Source organism: Lissotriton helveticus, chromosome 6, assembly GCF_964261635.1.
Source record: "Lissotriton helveticus chromosome 6, aLisHel1.1, whole genome shotgun sequence".
In the NCBI taxonomy this organism is placed as follows: Eukaryota; Metazoa; Chordata; class Amphibia; order Caudata; family Salamandridae; genus Lissotriton; species Lissotriton helveticus.
In genome coordinates, this window is record NC_136067.1 from 879,430,848 (window position 1) to 879,449,651 (window position 18,804).

At 43.0% G+C, this 18,804-nt stretch overlaps 1 protein-coding gene across 1 annotated transcript in view; it reads right to left on the bottom strand.

Moving 5' to 3' along the window:
- Positions 1-18,804, bottom strand: part of SLC35F1 (solute carrier family 35 member F1) — a 1,021,228-nt gene that overhangs the window by 115,004 nt on the left and 887,420 nt on the right. The window contains exon 6 of the mRNA XM_078646867.1: positions 303-355. Coding sequence (XP_078502993.1) covers positions 303-355 — 53 coding nt within the window. The remainder of the gene's footprint in view (positions 1-302; positions 356-18,804) is intronic.

Here is an 18,804-nt window from a genome sequence, read left to right on the forward strand (position 1 = left end):
GGTATATTAGATTCTAGCATTTTTTTTCTTGTTCAAGGATTGGTTTGGAATTCATACTTGAGGGTCAATTCAAAATGATGGCCTATAAAAGATCAAAATATATTCTATCTCTTCAAAATGAGCTAATAGTGTGCTCTACACTGTATCTTAAAATCTAAATGCAGGTTTTACAGTTTTACTAGATGTAACTACTGTATAGGCTTACCCGCATGGATAATATTGAAATCAGATCAAGCAACACATTCTATGCCTATTTATTTCCAACATCAATCACGTTTTTGCTCTTCCACAAATAGTCTTACCTATTTGCCAGTCCCAGGGTACTTTTAGCAGTTCCTTGTGCTCCATTATTGCTCTGAAACATAAGAACAAATGAAAGAAAACAATGTTAGGTGGACAACAGTATTGGAGACCTGAGCAGTCTTGATTTGCTAATGCCTGGTCTGTCATGTCCTTTAAGTTAGTCCCATCATGGACATACCCATTACATACATTCTGTCCCATCCACACAACATAACAATCATACACAGGTGATGTTTTACCTAGTAGCACACTTCTGTCTCTTTGATAACCAGGCTCTCGGTATCCCATCTTAATCCTGTACCTGACATACATAAACATGTCCTCAGGCACTGTAGATTTATACTGTATAAGGGTCACCACTTTTTTTCATCCAAGGCCAACAGCCAGCTGTGCATGAGTGGTTTTATTTAGAAAAGGTTTAGCAAGGGATTAGTGAATGTTCCCAAAAAACATATCCATTCTGGGAGAAACCCTGGGGTGACTACTTTAGTATAAAAGGCCCTCACTCCCCCTTACAGACACCGAGGAGAATTCATTCCATGTCGGACCAAGGCTCTGCAGGCTGATCCTCGGCAGGCAGAGATCTGACATCCCTTGCGGGTTCCCATCCTCGACGTAGAGACGGGCTCCTTCATTCAGAACCATCAGGTATGGGGTTAGCACTTCCCTGGGGGATTCTTGGTTCCATTAAGATCTATTCTGGCATTTACATACACATGATTCATCTACATACCTAGGTTAGGTACACTTAGGTAGATTTAGCATCGTAGGAGTACGCCAATGCTATTGTTTTATGTAATATGATTTTATTCATCTTATTAGCACTATGGTAGAAATGTATCTACTTTTTACGAAATTGGTACTAGCGATTACATTTGTCTGCTCTTGTCTTTTGATTGTCGCAGCTAAGATGTTTCACACTAGACTGATTCTTGGCCAATAAATAATTATTGAAACCGTTCCAATCGTCATTCTATGTGAATTCTGTGAAAAATAAGCATGAGTGACTGAGCAAAAGATACTGTATTGTTTCCATGATACCTGAGGAATCAGGGTTGTCATGTTCAGTGGTTGCCAGAAACTACATACACCAATGTAGGATACAGGGGGGTGGCAGTGGCACCGAAGAGCTAGCTGGTCTAATGGCTGACTCATCCTGTGGCGGTGCCCAGAGTCTGTCTGCACACCAAGTCCTCAGTTTAGGTCATCCAGAAACGCGCAGGTCCTGGGGGGTCCTAGGAACTACACAATAGATCAGATCAACCACATGTCCCTCCCACATCAGCATCCTACATCAATAATACAGTCTTATGTTAAAGAGAATGTCTCAATTAGGAACATGCCAAGTTGCAAAGATGGATTTCTGCCACATTGTGAAGAAGTTTTCAGCAATTTGAAAACGTTTTGTTTTTAATAAAAAATTGTTCATAAAACATCCTACAATTATAGGTTTGGTGGGAGAGAGCATGGTAAAATTGAGCTTTAGGATCAAGTGAGAGGAGCTGACTTTTCACATTTAACAATCCATTCTCTCTGTGCTTAATGTTCCCTGTTTCTGCATTTTTGTTCACATTTAAATATCTTAGTTTGCTTTTAATTTCACTCTGTACCTTATGTTTTTTATTCCCTTTTGTTATTACATCTTCTGCCTGTTAATAACATTCTGAAGTAGTAAGCATTTCATTACATTTCCTTTCATCGTTAATGTCAGCTCTTATAATGTATTCCCAAATGTACTGCCTTCTATTTAGGTATGGGGAGATGGGAGTCTCAAGCTGTTGGAAATTTTACACTACAAGAAAATCAGTACTCAAATGCCCTGCAAACAAAAGTCCATTTGGCAGATCCATAATTTATCAGTGCTCTTTTGACCCAGTTTGCTAAGTAGTAAAGGCAAAATGTGCTGGGCAGCAGGTAGAGCCACTAAATGTAATAGAGCCTGAGTAACTACAACTATAAGATTACCCACTCATTAAATATAGGGCTGGACAATACATCCACAGAAATTCATTATATTAATGTATTCCTTGTCCATATTAATTCTGCTGTTCTGAAAACCTGACTTCTTTTGACATTTTGTAGGTCTTCTTGAGTAGCAGCTGGTACACATTAACAATATATAACAGATGTAGTCATTTTCACACAATATTATGGTATGTGCATGAGGGAGATGGAATGTAGATTGTGGGAATGGCTAAGTTGGAATGTGTGAGGTAGGCAGTGGAGTGTGATTGGAAGGTTGAGCCTTAAGGATTTTGAGGATTATAAACTGACATGGGGAATTGTTACTGTTAGAAATGTGGTTTCTGGTTGGCTAGGGTACTCACTTAAGTCAGTCAGAACCCACCACTCCTGTCAGGGCAAGTCAGATCCACGCCATAAATTAACCTGCGCTCACCTTCTAGTAGCTTGGCACAGATCAGTCATTCTGAAGAGGCGATTTGTAAAGTGTTTGTGCAACACCTATTACAATAAAGCAGTGAAATACACCACAAAAAGACTCCATAACAGTTTAGAAAAATGTAGATTTATTTATCTGGGATAATAAGACCAAAACGGCAAAAATCCATAAACATTCAGATCGGTATAAATGATGGGGATTCTAGAAACCAGTGTGCTTCTATTGAGGTATTATGTGAGATCACTGCAAGAAGCTCTGGTCAAAGTAAGAGAAAAGAGTCTGTCCTGAAGTAATGAGGGAATCTAAACTAGCCGTGCTAGTGTGTTAAGAAGCATCTTTAACCAAGACATTGTTTCAGAAACAAACAGGTAATGGCTCCCAACACTCGCACTAGCTCTTTGTGTGGGGACAAGCACAGCCCTATTCAGGTGCAGGTGTCAGCCCCTCCATCCTAATCTACCACAGGAAGGCCCATCAGCCTGGTGATGGGCGATCAGGATGCAATGTCACACCTCAGCTCCCTTTGTATGACAGTATAGAGGGAATGCACAAAGCCCACCTGTCACCCTAACCCAGATGTGTATTCCGAGTCAGGCAGAGGCACAGAATGATTAAAGTAGGAAAATGCCAACTTTCTAAAAGCTGTGTCAACATAGGGGGGTTGGGCCCTTTACAACAACCACCTTGGACCTATATAAATACAAACACGAAACAACAATAGGTGGCTGCGTCATTTTAACAATTTTACTTCTTTGTGAAGATCGTTTTTACTCAATAAATCGACCCCTGGATATTTTTTACAAATATATACAAATCCTTTGCACTCGTTCAATAGTAAATACATAAAGTTAAATAAAATATCACAATGATGCTTGTCTTTATATTTTCAGATGTCTTTAATTCAAGATCTAAATATGCTTCCAATTTTAAGGGGGATTCTTTTAGAAGAGCTGCCCCATCCGGCAGTATTAGGTGAAACCCTTCGGATCACCAGGCCGTGGCGTGTTTGCCCTGCAAATCAGCAGTTAGCTTTCTGGACACGAGACTAATTGGTCTACCTCTCCAGGAGCAGAACTTATAGGAACCCCTTCCGGGTTGAAATAATCACTGGATCTAAGAGACTACTTGAAACTGACCTCAGCCCTGAAGAAGTGGCGGGGTAATTCCCTGTAACAGCTACGAAACACGTGTTGGCTAAGAAGTCTTAAAGATCTTGAATTAAAGACATCTGAAAATATAAAGACAAGCATCATTGTGATATTTTATGTAACCATGTATGTACTTTTGAACGTGTGCAGAGGATTTGTATAATATAGCATACGTGGTCTGCTGGCCACACACATGGGGATCTGGTGGTTTTCCCCTACCTTATGCACCGTGCCAGATTACCTGCCTTAACTGATTTGTACTTGTGATAGACTTTAGAGCGCCATTTTGCCTATATCCGACCACCAACTGTACAACAATTTTTTACAAATGCTCATATCACTTTTTCATCTTCAATATCTTTTCAAGCAGGAGAGAAATATCAATTTTCTATTATGAATGTACACATTTAAAAAAAACTTGTGTTTATTGTGGCAAACAAATATAAAGCATAATCAAATAAAACAAGAAAAAACATGTGAAATTCAATGTTCATCCAGTCCTACAGTTGGGGAGCCAGAGTGATAAATTGACAACAGACACTCTTGGTATACAGTATGGGGGTCCAAGCTATCTAATATGGACCTGATGGAATTGTTTTTTTTTCACTGCAAATACATTTTTAGTCCTCATTATTGATCTACGTTGTGCAAGGATACCCCATTAGTCGCCGTCTATGCGTTTCAAACCCTAATTCCTTTCTGGGTTTTCCTCAGGACAAGGGTAGGGTAATTCCTTGAAGAGCTAGGAAAAGATTTTTGTGTTGGAAATGTCACTGCTTCTTTAGTTTAGGAAGAGTAAAAATCCTTTTGCCTCAAGGTGGAACCCAAATATCTTTTTTGCGAGGCTTGGTTCATTAAAGAATCATTTGTAGAAACAGAAAAATAGTAAAACTATCCTCTTTGTGACCTTTTATGACTTGTATCATTCTTTCTCAAATAGAGATGAATTATAACCGGCAGCGTCAAAGCACTGAGGGGCATATTAGCAAGGGCGTCTTTGCCGCTTTAGCGGCACTTTTTGCCACTAAATCGACAATATTTTATTCGCCCTAATAGCAAGCTGTCGCTAACAGCTGTTAGCGACAGCTTTCTGGTGAAAGAGACCGTTTTGGGGGCTGCTTTGCATGTCAGCGATATTTATCGCTAATGACATGCAAAGTAGGCGTTCCAGACCAAAAGACCATAGAAACAGACGCTAACAGACCTAACGCCTATTAGCAATGAGGCCCCGGCCAGCGATGAAAAAAGTCGCGCTAACCGGGGTTATCGCAGGAATTTTTACACCTGCTAAAATCCTGACTTAGCCATTATCCTCAATGGGAGGTGGATTCTAAGGCTGAATCCTCAACCTGCCTATTAGCAAGCTTTACGTTAGCGATAAAAGTTTTATCGTTGTTTTATTTGTGTTTTTGGTGGATTTCGCCGCTATCGCTGGATCTTTTATCGCATTGGAGATAAACGTTGGTAATAACGCGCTATCTCCGCAATAGGATCCAGCGATAGACGGCAATAAAAATATATGCGCTAAGCGCGATATGCGATATTTATCGCAGGCCCTTGCTAATATGCCCCTCTATTCCTTGTTCGTGACTTGTTTGAGTGTTTCTGATACTAAATCCGTGTATCACTGCCAGGGTTCATTCGAATCAGGACGGCAAAACATGACGGCTTGCTTCAAACTTTATAAAAACTGGCATTTTCAGATATGCAATTTAAAAACCAGCTTTACTAAAATATGTGTTTTTATATTACAAGTCCAGAGACACCAAAACTTAATTTTTTGTCTGCTCCCAATGGGCAGTTACACATAAAAGATGTTTTAAGGCAACCCCCAAGTTAACCTATGAGAAAGATAGACCTTGTAGTAGTGAAAAACGAATTTAGAAGTCTTGCACTACCTAGACACGTAAAATCCAAAAGTGCATGTCCTACTTTTTAAGTACACTGCACCCTGCCCTTGTGGCTGCTTAGGGCCTACCTTAGGGGTGGCTTATACATAATAAAAGGTAAGGGTTGGTCCTGGCAAGTAGTTTAACTTGCACGGTTGAAAATTGCACACACAGGCTCTGCAATGGCAGGCCTGAACCATGTTTAAAGGGCTACTGAGTGGGTGGCACAATCCATGCTGCAGGCCCATGAGCAGCATTTAATTTGCAGTCCCTGGCACCTGTAGTGATGAGGATGGGATAAAAGGAATAAAGAAGATCTTTTTTTGAAACTCAAAGCAGCATTATGGGTAGATACGAAACTGAAATCTAAAGGGTTTCCAGATGGACTAATTGATGGTAAGGAGGTAACAGTTATGGTGCTCTTGTTTGCCTGGTACACCGGTTTGAGGGCTTAATTTGTAGTAAAGGTTGTGGTTTCAGGGAAGTATGCCCCTCTGATGTACATGGGACACAAAATATTATTTTTTTCGTTATTTATAGACAGTAATGGATTTTGAAGGGCACAAGACTTAAGGCAAAAGTTGTGTAACTGAAAAGGGGGATACACCCTGTGATACCTTGACCAAGAACAAATGACCATATAACTAGATCTAGGAGTAGATCCTCCTGATTATGCAGCAGATTCAAAAGAGTTCAGAGGGGTAGTATACTGTTGAGAGGGTGGGTGAACAACAATAAATGCATCTATAAGCTCAAGGAGAGATTTTGTGAGGTGTTTACTGAGAAGTTATGTAGATACTCTAATTTGAACACTGGATTATCCTAAAAGAGGGTGTAATTCGAATTTGGAATGGAGTAAAGAAGTTTACTTCTTTTATAAAAAGAAATTCAATGGAATACTACAGCACCTGTGTTTAAAAGGTATTATAGAGCCTATTTAGTATTGAAACCTCAGGTGAGCCATGCTTGGTGATAGTTTTCCTCAGTTTAATTGATTCTATATGGTTGGATCTCCACTCATGAGTGGATATGCACAAAAATGATTTCCACAATAGCAAGCCAACAGTATTCACAGCGCGTGGCCTTGCACATGCATATCATCAGGTGGTTCTGGAAGCCGTGTCAAGGCTTCTTATAGCTTTTGTAACTTTCGCAGGAATGTTTCAATTTAAATAGATACCTTTGGCATCACCACAGTGGCGTCCATGCTTCTGAGAATAATGAAAGAAACCTTGAATGAAATGTGTGGAGTTTGGCTTTAAAAAAAAGAGATAGTTTGCTTTTTGGAAGGGCTCACCATCATCATGATCAAAATGTGAAGGTCTTGAGAGCTTTGTTGAACAGTGGTTTAAATGTAGCTGTGCCACAGCACATTTTCGGAGTCACAGTATATCCAGGGATGGAATTAAACCCAAAAGATGCCCTAATAATCAATTTTGAAAGCTCTAGGTCCATTATCCCAGGGACAACTTAGGATTTATGCAAAAAGCTATTCTGCTAAGGTGGAATCATTAAGAATGTTGTTTAAAAAGAACACTAAGTATGTGCATTGTTTTGTGTTTGTTTTCATATGCAGACAGTTTATACTATGAATGTTATTTTTATTAAAGTTGTTTTATTGGTAGGCAGTGTGTGGTATTGGAAAGAGCGGGATAGAATGTAGAATGTGTGGGCTTCAATTTGTCACCTGGAAGTTTAGGATTTAGAGTTTAAGGTTCCAGGGATGCCCGATAATCTGGGGAATCATTGCTATTTGCTGTATTGCTTTGTTGTCACTCTCTTTATCATTTACTTGAATATACCCATGAAAGGCAACTCATGAGTGGAGGATACCATTGCTTTGATCTTCCACACTATTGGAGCCCGATTTGTTTTTCGACAAGCGAATATTATGGCTCTACAATAGACAATACGTCAAAACTCAATGATTGGGGAAAAAGGAATAGGGCCGATGACGTTTTTTTCTGGCAACCTGATACTTTGCCCAGGTATTGATTTTCCACCGGCTAAAGTAATGATTATTCACTACAAAGGGCTGCATTCCCAATAAGCATACCATGTACTGTAAAGCAAAGTAATGTTTTAAATAGTTTTTGTAATTATTGCTGCTGGTCCATTTGTACGTTTCCTGATGAGACCTAGGGCCATATGTATAAAAGTTACATTTTGCGATTCTCAAATAGCGATTTTTAGAGAATCGCTATTTAAGAATCGCAAAATGACATGTATGTAGGGTTTGCAAATAATTTTGTGAATCCTACATATTCCCTTAATTGCGAATCGCAAATTGCAATTCGCAATTAAGGAATACCTACCCATTCATTCCTATGGGCCTAGAGGCCCAGAGGAATGAATGGGAAGACATTCTCAATGTGCGATTCTCAATTAGAGAATCGCAAATTGAGAATGAAATTTCAAGGGTGCCAGGGTATCAAAAGGACACCCTGTTGCACCCCTGAAATGTGCATGAGTGCCCACGTTGCACACATACATGCCCTAAGGGCATGTATGTGTGCCACATGGCAATTTGAAAACTGCAAAAAAGTGCATTTTTCTAAGAAATTGCAAATTACCACCAACTTGAAGTTGGTGGTAATTTTAGATTCCTTAAGGCCAAATTGCACTTTTTTGGTGCTTCTTACATTGCATTTAAGGAAATCGCAAAATTTGCGATTCCTTAAATGCAATCGCAAAATAAGCAATCGCAAATTTTGCGATTCCTTATTCTGCCTCAATACATGCCATTTGGCAAAATTGCATTCGCAAACGCTGAAATTCTGCGAATTTCGGCGTTTGCGAATGCAATTTTGCTTGATACATATGGTCCCTAGTAACTTACCAGCGGCTGAAACGCATCAACACAATTGGAGGAAAAATAATAAAGGAATTGAATTGTAAAACTGAATGCTATACATGAAATGTGGAGATCTATTTTTCCATGTTAAGCTAGACAATTAAGATACACATAAAAAGACGCCTTTTTGAGGCTCAAGAATGAGAAAGATCTGTGCACGTAATCAAGATGCAATTTGTTGATCTTCTTAAAGGTTTTTGAATACTAAAAACATAGTTGACATGGAAATAAAATAAATAATTTAAATATGTATGCCAGTACTAGCTGTTGACTGAATTAGCATACACGAAGATGAAGCACACGAAGGTCATTCATTGATAATTCATTAATGGACCAGGTCATCAGATTAATGCAGTGTTTCCAAAAATGAATATATGGATAGGTCATCCATAGGAGGAATAATTATGCTAATGAACAGGGCCCAGTCGAGGGCATTACTCCGGAACCACCTAAACAGGGTTGTAGCTTCATTAGTACAAAACAAGAAGGGGAGGTGCAAAAAGGTTTTCAGCACCTACAGCATCAAAATACATTGGTAGGACGACTGCCTGTGTGTATTTCTGTAGCTCAAATCTAGCAATGAGAAACTTACAGAAGCAAGGCCTAGCTTTGAGGCGGTGCAATTCGAGATTGTGTACAATAATATGGAGTGGTAAAACAAGCCTTTCTGGGTGTGTGAGAATAGAGGAACCTGGGAGGATATGAACGTTGTCAGCTTGTTATTATGTGTTATTAATTTAGTCAAGCCATGAAACAAGGCAACAGAGGATTGTGGATCATTGTTCACTGTTCCATTTACATTCACTCTTTTTATTCATTTTTATGACCCTTTTGCTCCATTCATTATAGGCAAAAAATAAAGAATGTAAAAAGTAAAGCAGCAATTGAAAAATCACCAACTGAAAAGCAAGTGTGTGAAACTCACAATCATAAAATACTGCACAAAGGAAGGAAGATTGAGAGCCTCACTTTGAAGTGGGAAGTAATAGGACATCATTAAAAAATTGGGGATGTTGCATCTGTCCATCTCTTGGTTCCCCCGCCTGGTTTAGAGGTCACAGGAAGGGTGTTTTCCTTAAAACAAGGATGTATGGTATAAATCTTTTGCACATCACTAACACCAATGTAAATGACATCAGAGGGCAGCCCTATTAAACCCGGCCCTCTGAAGCTCTGTTCACTGGTGTCTTTCAGCCACGGTTCGTGCAGGTAAGAGGAGGGGTGGTGGGGATTTTAGCAGATGATAAGGAGGGAAAATTTATGATTTATTTAATTTTCCCTCATGTCATCTGTCTAATCCCCCCCCCCCCTGCCTCCTCCCCCCCAACCCGGGACCACTGCCCCACTGCTCTTACCTGCACGGTCCACGGCTGGTGTCGTTCCTGTCTAGGTACAGCATGCAACCAATGGCTTACCTGGACAAAAAAAATTCTACACTGCCTCCCAGGATCTGGGTGATGACTTTTAGCACACAGAGTCACTGATTCTGTGATTCCAGAAGATGCATCAACTTATACGAGCAGTGTTACTCAAATCAGACCTTAAGTGTATTTGTATTCCATGCTGTGGTTCGACGATATCAGTGGCATTGCCAGAAGACCAGTGCCAGCTCACTAATATGAGCCATAAAGATACCAGCAACACTATTTCCAGAACTATGGTCCCTTGACAGGTCTACCGCGGGTCGATCACTTGCTTGGATCACTGAATGTCTTATTTATCAGATGTTTAATATGAAAGTTGACTTTTTCATTTAACACTTCATCCTTACCAAACTCCTGTGATGGTCTTCTAGCAAAAAACTGCAACATTATCTAATTGATGCTCGCGATAGAACCTGTCTAGAAAGACAACACAAGAAATGAAGCAACTGTAACTACAGAGTGGATAGATTTAGTCTCCAGTACAATAGGTACAGAGTTGGTACGTTGATGCTGGGTTCACTCAATGATTCTCACTGGAAATCTAGTCAATCTAGCAAATGAGCAAACCACACACAGTGCTCTGAATAAGCACAAGACCTTGGGTGCCGCGTCTGATTCTTTGTGACCTCTAGGTATTTTTGATGACAAGCATGCCACTTATGTGGAATGTAATTGAGGTGTTGTAATAAACTGAGGACAGAATAGTGTTGTACTATCGCTGCTGTGACAAGAGAAACTCTCTTTTGAGGGCTGTCACTCATTCAGCAATAATCGCCTGGCAACTGCATTCACTGAGCGTGTTCCCCTGCCTTGATGACTGCAAATCCTGCATTCATGTTCCAGTTGGATGTATGACGGTACAACGCGTACCGTCACAACACATCCCTTTACCACGCATCCCTGACAACGCAAGTCGTTACCACGACTTGCGTTGGGGGGCGCGGATTTCGTATAGTATAATTTACTATTCTAACTCCAGTCCCCGTGGACCCTAGGGAAGGTGTTTGGATAGTAAATTTACTATTTTTAATCCTTTAGCGCCCTCAAGCGCAAGTCGTGGTAACGACTTGCGTTGTAAGGGATGCGTGCTAAAGGTACCGCGTTGTAAAAACTTCGTGGTAAACGATGTTTACCGTTCCAGTTGGACGCTTGACCCATCTCCCACCTAGCCCATCAACACACTGTTGAGTTATCAGGAACCAGTAGCTCTAGTGTGTGTGCCACCTTACTCCTCAGTCCACTGAGTCTGCCAGTCTCGGCTCCTGTGGCACCGCAGACTCACTGACCCACTGTAGTTCCCTAGTAAATGCAGAAGGTGTCACTCCATTGCACCGACTTCTAGATCTATTTTCTTTTTTTGGCAGGACATTTCTGCACTATTGTTTCTCGGGTCAGGGTCTCTGCAAGATATCTTCCTGCTATCAATCAAGAACCTTTAGTCTCCCTTCTCTGTGAGGGCATCACCCAAACCTCATAGTCATCCAGATCCACCAGGTATGAGCTCTATTTCATTTACACACTGTCCAGTCGATGATATCAGATTTAATTTAGCTTCCAACTAAATGCCTTTTACCCATGGAGTCATATCTATTCAATGCACTTGGCTGAAAAGCATGAAAGAAAACTCTGGTCAATTCGTAAAATAATAAAAAAAGTACTTGGTTGTTAATATCCGACCTTGCCTACTGCATCACTACTTGAAAACCAAGAGAGCATATATTTGGCTCCTGTATGCCTGGGCAGACAAAAAGACCGCCTGCTCTTCAAGATCACTTCCTGCTTTCAACAAGCATTTGCAATGCAATAAGACTCGCATTTACGCGAGACCTATTGCATTGGAAACGGAAGCGCGGCCGGGCAAGAAGGCACAAACAGGAGTAGAGGGTACGGGGGGGCAAGAAGTCATGGACTGCAGGAGGGGGCGGTGGAGACAGGGAAGAAAATAGTGTTCGGAGTAAAGGGGCCAGTAGTCATGGAAGGATACAAATGAGGACATGGCCGTCATGAGGAGGGACTAACAAGCATACAACCAATTGGGGGGCAGCATTTAGAACCTAAGCCATTGAAAAAGATGGATGGAGAGTGGCCAGATCTTCCACAAAGCTTCCACACTATACTGAATATTGCATGCCTTGCAAAGCGAGCAGCGCATGCGCTGCAATGCTAGGTTCTACTTTAAAAAAAGAGGTAGCAAAAACAACTTAACAACTCAATTTCAGAGCTCAGCTCACCAACACTTTAGAAGGCATTTTTCAACATCATGCATGGTAATTGGAAAAATGTGCAGGAACTGGATTACTGTACATGTTTATCCAGTTGGCACATTTTTAGTGATGCAATAATATTTCACTAGAGTGCAGAAACTCTGTGACATGTTATCAAATGCAGGTTAACATCAACAAAAAGCTAAACGATATTGAAATGCAGAAAAAGTTACAGTAAGGGGCTTAGTGGAATGAGTTTTCATTTATTAATGTAAACTTCAAATTCAAGTGTTAATAATGCCCACCGCCAAGCCAAGATTTAGCACGGTTAGAACAATGCAGAAATGTGCAGTTTTCCCTGAATGACAAAACGTGGTACATGGCCGATGATTTATAAGCCATGGTAGGGCTTCTTCCCCCCACTATCCCCTTCCCCACGTGTGTCTCAGCCAGGGCAGCTGCAGCTCGAGCTGTTGTGGGCTCAGCTGGGAAGTGTCTGGAGTCTTATCACCTGCACGGGCGAGTTGTTCACAGGTCTTTAAAGACCATTTGCATATTTACATACTTTTATTAACTGGTTACTGAGGCTTAGTTTTTTTTCTGGTTCCAGTACACCCTGGGCCCCCACTCAGCCTATTCCTTATATTTGTATTTTACATTTACTACTGTAGTGTGAGAATGCATTTCATGAAAAGGAATATAAAGTAGGGTTGCCAAAAGAAAAATGCCAGCCATGTGTTGTTTAAAGGACCTGCAAATACCTCGTCTTCACACTAAGGGCTCGATCCCGATCCGTTAAAATAACCGTCCGTACGACTCGCATCCGGAGCCGTTTCCGTAAGACTCGTACGGACGCCGTACGACCGGACGATTCCGATCCCGATCGGGCGACCCGGACGCGATTCGTACGGTCCACACCGATTCGTACGGAAAAGCGCATGATCACCTACACACCGTAGGGCGTGTACCCCCCATGATCGCAGGGTTGCGCGCCGTACCCCTGCGATCATGGGGGTACGTGTCGTACACCCAGCGTACATGGGGGTACGTGCCGTACACCCAGCATCCATGATCGCAGGGGTACGGCGCGTACCCCTGCGATCATGGGGGGTACGCAGTGTACCCGGGGGGCCGTTCCGTACCTGTTTCGGGGTGAACTCTGACTGTACGACAGTTTCCAGCTCCCGTAGAAAAAGGGTCGTACGGAGCGTACACAACACGGATCGTACTTGCCGGGTCGTAAAAAGCAGCCGCGAAACGTATGAACGTCGTGTACAGCGGCTTTCGAGGGCAATTCGTACGGGAATTTCATTCGTACGGTCCCTGGTACGATTCGGACAGATAGCTGCATCGGGTGTGGATCATACTACGTCGTTCGTACGGGACGGTTACGGGTACGATTCGTACGGAAAAAAATGCTCCGTACGACGATTCGGAGCGCTTTTTACGGGATCGGAATCGACCCTTAAGTAGGGTTATAAATAAATAAAAGTATGTATTCATTTGTAATGTGACTTTTCTGTTTTTGTTCCCTTTAATTATTAGTCATGGATCATTCAGGCATCCCTAGAACACAATTAAAAGTGATTTCTATTCATATTTGCTGTTCGAAGTATGCACAGATAAGTGCTGAAAATACAGCTTTAGGTGGCTTTATTTTTGTACTGTCTGGGACATCAGAATAATGAGCTAGCAACCCTAAACATAAGACTGGATGTTTGCTGCAGGATCAGCACATTATTTATTTCCTCCACCCATGATCCCTGATTAATGTCATGATAGCAACAGTTTATCTTATATCTGAAAAGCTATGCCGCCGTCAATAACATGCTGAGTTACTTACAGTAACTGTGACTGCACCCTGCATTCGGACAACTCACTCCTCATTATAGCCCCTCACTTTCATGCTCAACCTGCGATCACAATGCACTCACACTGATCACCATGCACTCACACTATTCACCCGCTCACCCTGCACTCACAGTGATCACTCAGCATTCACAATGCACTTATGCTGCTCACCCGGTACCACATTCTGCAGTCACACGAGCACACTACTCACCCTACACTCATGTGACACTTCACTCACCTGTCCCCCTCACTGCTCAATCTGCAATGTTACTCAAACAAGCCCTTCACTCAATTCATTAATTCGTCCAACTCTGCACTTACATCCGCACCCAAATTCATATGGTCACCTTACTCATCCTACAGTAACTCCTTTTTCCCTACTCTCACACAGTCACATCGCTCACAGTGCACTCACATGAACACTCCTGCCACCTACACAGCACAGAGGGTTAATGTGCCTGCTACAAAGAAATTCTACCATGCAGATCACAAAACTGAGTGTGAGTAAACTATGAGTAGGGCTATCAAAAAATTAAATGTTTGTCAGAAAGGTGCTATAGAGAGATGAGGTGCATTATTGGTGAGTGGTAGTGAGGGAATTCATGGGGAAGGAGTAAATAGGGAAGGGGGGTCCAAAAAAGACTGTTGCACCGTGTGCGACCAGTGCTAGGGCCAGACCTGGCTGGGCATGTCAGCCCCCATAAGTTCGGGTCTAGTTGCGCCCCTGGCCATGACCATGCAAAGGATGGCCTTTTAGCTAGATTCTAAACATGATTTAGCATTGCGCTACAGTGGATTCTGCACTGTTGTGTGGTGCCTTTTGTGAAATTTGTGATCAAGATTTTCCCTTGTGGCTAAACCTCAATGCATGAGAAATCCCTGAATTGTTAGTCACCAGAACAAACAGCAAGGCTCAAGTAGGTCAGCCCACTTCAGCAATTGGCTCTCTTGCACTGTCAGTGATGCTATTGTCCGTCTAAAAAAAAGAAGTCCCTTCAATATCTGGGCTGGTGGGCCAATACATTACATTGGCAATGCTTTTTTTCCTTTCCATTCTTATTTTTTATTTTATTTGAATCATACTTTAATGTTTAATCTATGTCTTCACATTACAGTATTTCCAACCCAATGGTACCTCTTCTTTCTCTAATTACGACTCCTGTGATACGCTTTACAGCAAAAAAGTATTTCTATACTGCTGGTAAGCACCCATACTGTTCTGTTATATGCGAAGGTTACATTTTTAATTTACGTTTTCCTTTTTAAGCATGTAGCTAACATGGTTAGCGGTGGCATATTTCATTTTTATTTTTGCAACATATACTTGCAATAAAAATTTAAAAGAAAACTGACCATCGAAGCAGCTTACCAGACCAGACGTGCCAATGCTTGTTTCTATGTTGTTGTAGGCTATCAGTCACCATTTTTTAAGGTGCTAGATATTAGAATTATGATGTTATACAAAATTAACAGTAAATGTGTGGTAATGTGTTTTAGCATTCCCGCCACACACTCATTTCTGCTGGAAGTAAAACATTCCCTATTGCGGCCCCTGGAGTAGGGAGGATGTCAAAGTGTGAGCTTATTCCTGGCTGTAGCGTGAGGAGCGTTTTTGCAATAATATATTTCCCTAGGCGCACAGTCTAAGCTGGTAATTATAAAACCTTTTGATTCAAACTACAGCTCAGCTCCCTACCTCGACATGCAAGCATCCGCTTGCTGCCCGAGGATCTGCGACTGTGAAAGCTCTGGAACTTAAATGATTAATAATGTGCCACTATGAGTTATGAACTCATTGGAGTCACTTAGAACTGCGTAAATCAGGTAAACGTAATGATAAAATGGCTGCGTAAGACTAGTAACATAGGAAGCAAAGGCCTTTGTAGAGACATAAATCTAGGGTCATAAGTGCATAATGATGTCCAGCAGCTAAGCACATGGGGTCTCATTTATGGAAAGTGTCACATCGCTGCGATAAAACAGCGATGCAACACTTTTCACTATGCTCTCCTTGCGACACCATGGATGCGCCGTATTTACTATATGGTGCTCGATGTTGCAAGGATTGACAAATGTGTCAGGAATCCTGACTTATCTGTCGGCGCAAAACTCTCGCAGTGCTGGAGTTGTGTCGTAAGTATGACGCAACGCCAGCAATGCAAACGGGGAGGCCTGTACCTATCTTACTGAGTCACCCTTACACCAGCTATGAGGCAGGCGTAAGCCTTTGATGCATTGGAGTCCTAGAAGTGGCGCAGTGAAATCCCCCTACTTCATCCATGTTCCGTTTATCTGTCTCGCCATTCTTTGAGCCCTCACACGGACAAAAAAAAACCCTCCCCATAGTGATTATTCCCAATCATCAAGTTGAAAAGACACCCGGTATTCAAACACAATTTCCCTGTGTTTGATTACCCCACTCTCACTTGACCTGAAAAACCCCAATGTTTCTTGGTTCACTTCCTTTCATGCCTTGTTAATTTCACCTAGCCTCCTGGCCCCATTCCACACACTGCTTGGCAGTTAGTCATCCTTAAATAGGGCTGTCCCAGTTCATCTTTCTTTCATTGTTCTTAAGTAGCTCTTCATCATTTCTCTCCCGGCGCGTAGCTCCACTGTGAATGCTTCTGCCCCCAGTGCCCACCGTTGTCCGCAGTTCGAGGCCCTGTGCCTCACTCCACTCCTGTTAGCCTGATCCTCTTCTGCGCCTACTTTCCTGCCCTTTTGCCTTATTTTTTCCTTTTGCTTTATTTTCAGCCTCTTTCAGCATCTTTCCTTTATTTTCAGCCTTTTTGACCTTTTGCCTTTCTCCTTTTGTAGCCTCCTTTCTTGGTTTCTCCTGTCGCTGCTGCCCCCGAGCCCCTCCCACTCCCATGTGTTCCAGCTCCCTGCCTCCCAGCTGTCCCATTCTCCACAAATCCCTACTTAATGGCGGCCGCCGTGCGGCCACACCAAGGCAAGCCTGTCTGCACCCGTCTGCGACCTGACCATGACCAGTGCTAGGGACCCTGGTCCTCAGACCCACCAGCATTACAGCTCCTCAGCCCTCCATGCTCTAATCATTGGCAAGAACAACAATTGCAAGCTCTCTGCACCTATCGACACCCACAGACCCTTCACCTGCCATTATTGCCGCCACTCTTTTCCTCTGCCAAGATCCAAGACCCACCTACACTATCCAGCAACAACTCCATTGCACCCCAAACCCTGGATTGCATCCTCCTCAACGTCCGCTCCCTCCTTAGGCATGGCGTGGAAATCTGGGACCTCCTCAACAGCACCACCCCCAACATTGCCTTCCTCACCGAAACCTGGACGAATGCCGCCTTGGGACCTGACATCGCGATTGCCATTGTCGAAGGCTACAAAATCACCCAGAGGGACCGTGCCAACCACCCCCAGAGGAGGCATCACCATCGTTCATAAGACCATCCTCCGACTGGGCACCTACACCGACGGGCCCACAAACCTGATGGAACACCTCCTCTTCAAAATACAGACCAACCCGACCACCACCCTCCGAGGCACCCTCATCTACAGGCCCCCCGGACCCCACGCTCCTTCCTCTGACTTCATCACCAACATCATCATCCCGCAAGCCATCACCTCCACTTTCTATACCTTGCTGGGAGACCTCAACTTCCACCTCGACAACCTCCAAGACCCCAACTCTGCCTCCCTCCTGGACAAACTCCTCAACATCGGACTCAAACAGATCGTATCAGAACCCACACACTCAGCAGGACACCCCCTCGACCCCATCTTCACAGCAGGAAACTCAAACGCCTTCAGCCACACCTCTGAACTCCCATGGACGGCCCATCACTGCATCCACTTCACCTTCAAAACTAACACCACCCGCAAATGTCCCACAAAGGAATTAGAACAAGATCTCTTATGACCAGCTCACCACCTCCCTCAGCATCTCCACTTCCACCACCTCAGACAATGACCCTACACAACTGGATCTCTGACTGCGCCAACACCATTGCACCCTCAAGAAAACTTCCAACCCAGATACCAAGAAAGTCATATGGTTCTCCAGCGAGCTCCGAGAATCTAGACGAACCTGCAGACACCCTGAAAAGTCATGGAGGAACTCCAAATTCAAAGTAGACCTCGACAACTTCAAAGAAGCCTCTGCCGCTCACCACAAGCTCATCAGATACTTAAGGTAGGAAGCACTCCAGGACAGAATCTCCACCCAGGCACACAGCAGCAAGAAACTCTTTGGCATCATCAAAGAATTTTCCCAACCAGCAGTGAGACAATCAACATCTCACCCTTCCAGGATCTCTGCGACAGACTCAGCGCCTTCTTTCATCACAAAATCCAGACCATCTATGACAACTTCGACGATGACAACATGCACACAGAACCGACACGCTCTGCTCCCTTCACCATGCATCCGACGCTTGACAGCTGGACTGCCGTCACCATTGAAGACACCCTGAAGACTATGAAGTCTACTCATTCTGGGGACCACTCTGTCCCCTGCCCCCACCACATCAACCACAGAGCCACACACATCATCCCCTCGAGCTTCAACGTATCATCAACCGCTCCTTTGAAACCGCCTCCTTTCCTGACCACTGAAAGCACGCCGAGATCCCCCTCCTCCCCCCTCCTGAAGAAACCATCGGCGGACCCTACCGACCTCAAGAATTTCAGTCCGATCTCCTTACTTCCGTACCGAGTGAAAGTCATAGAAAAAGCTGTCAAAAGTCAAC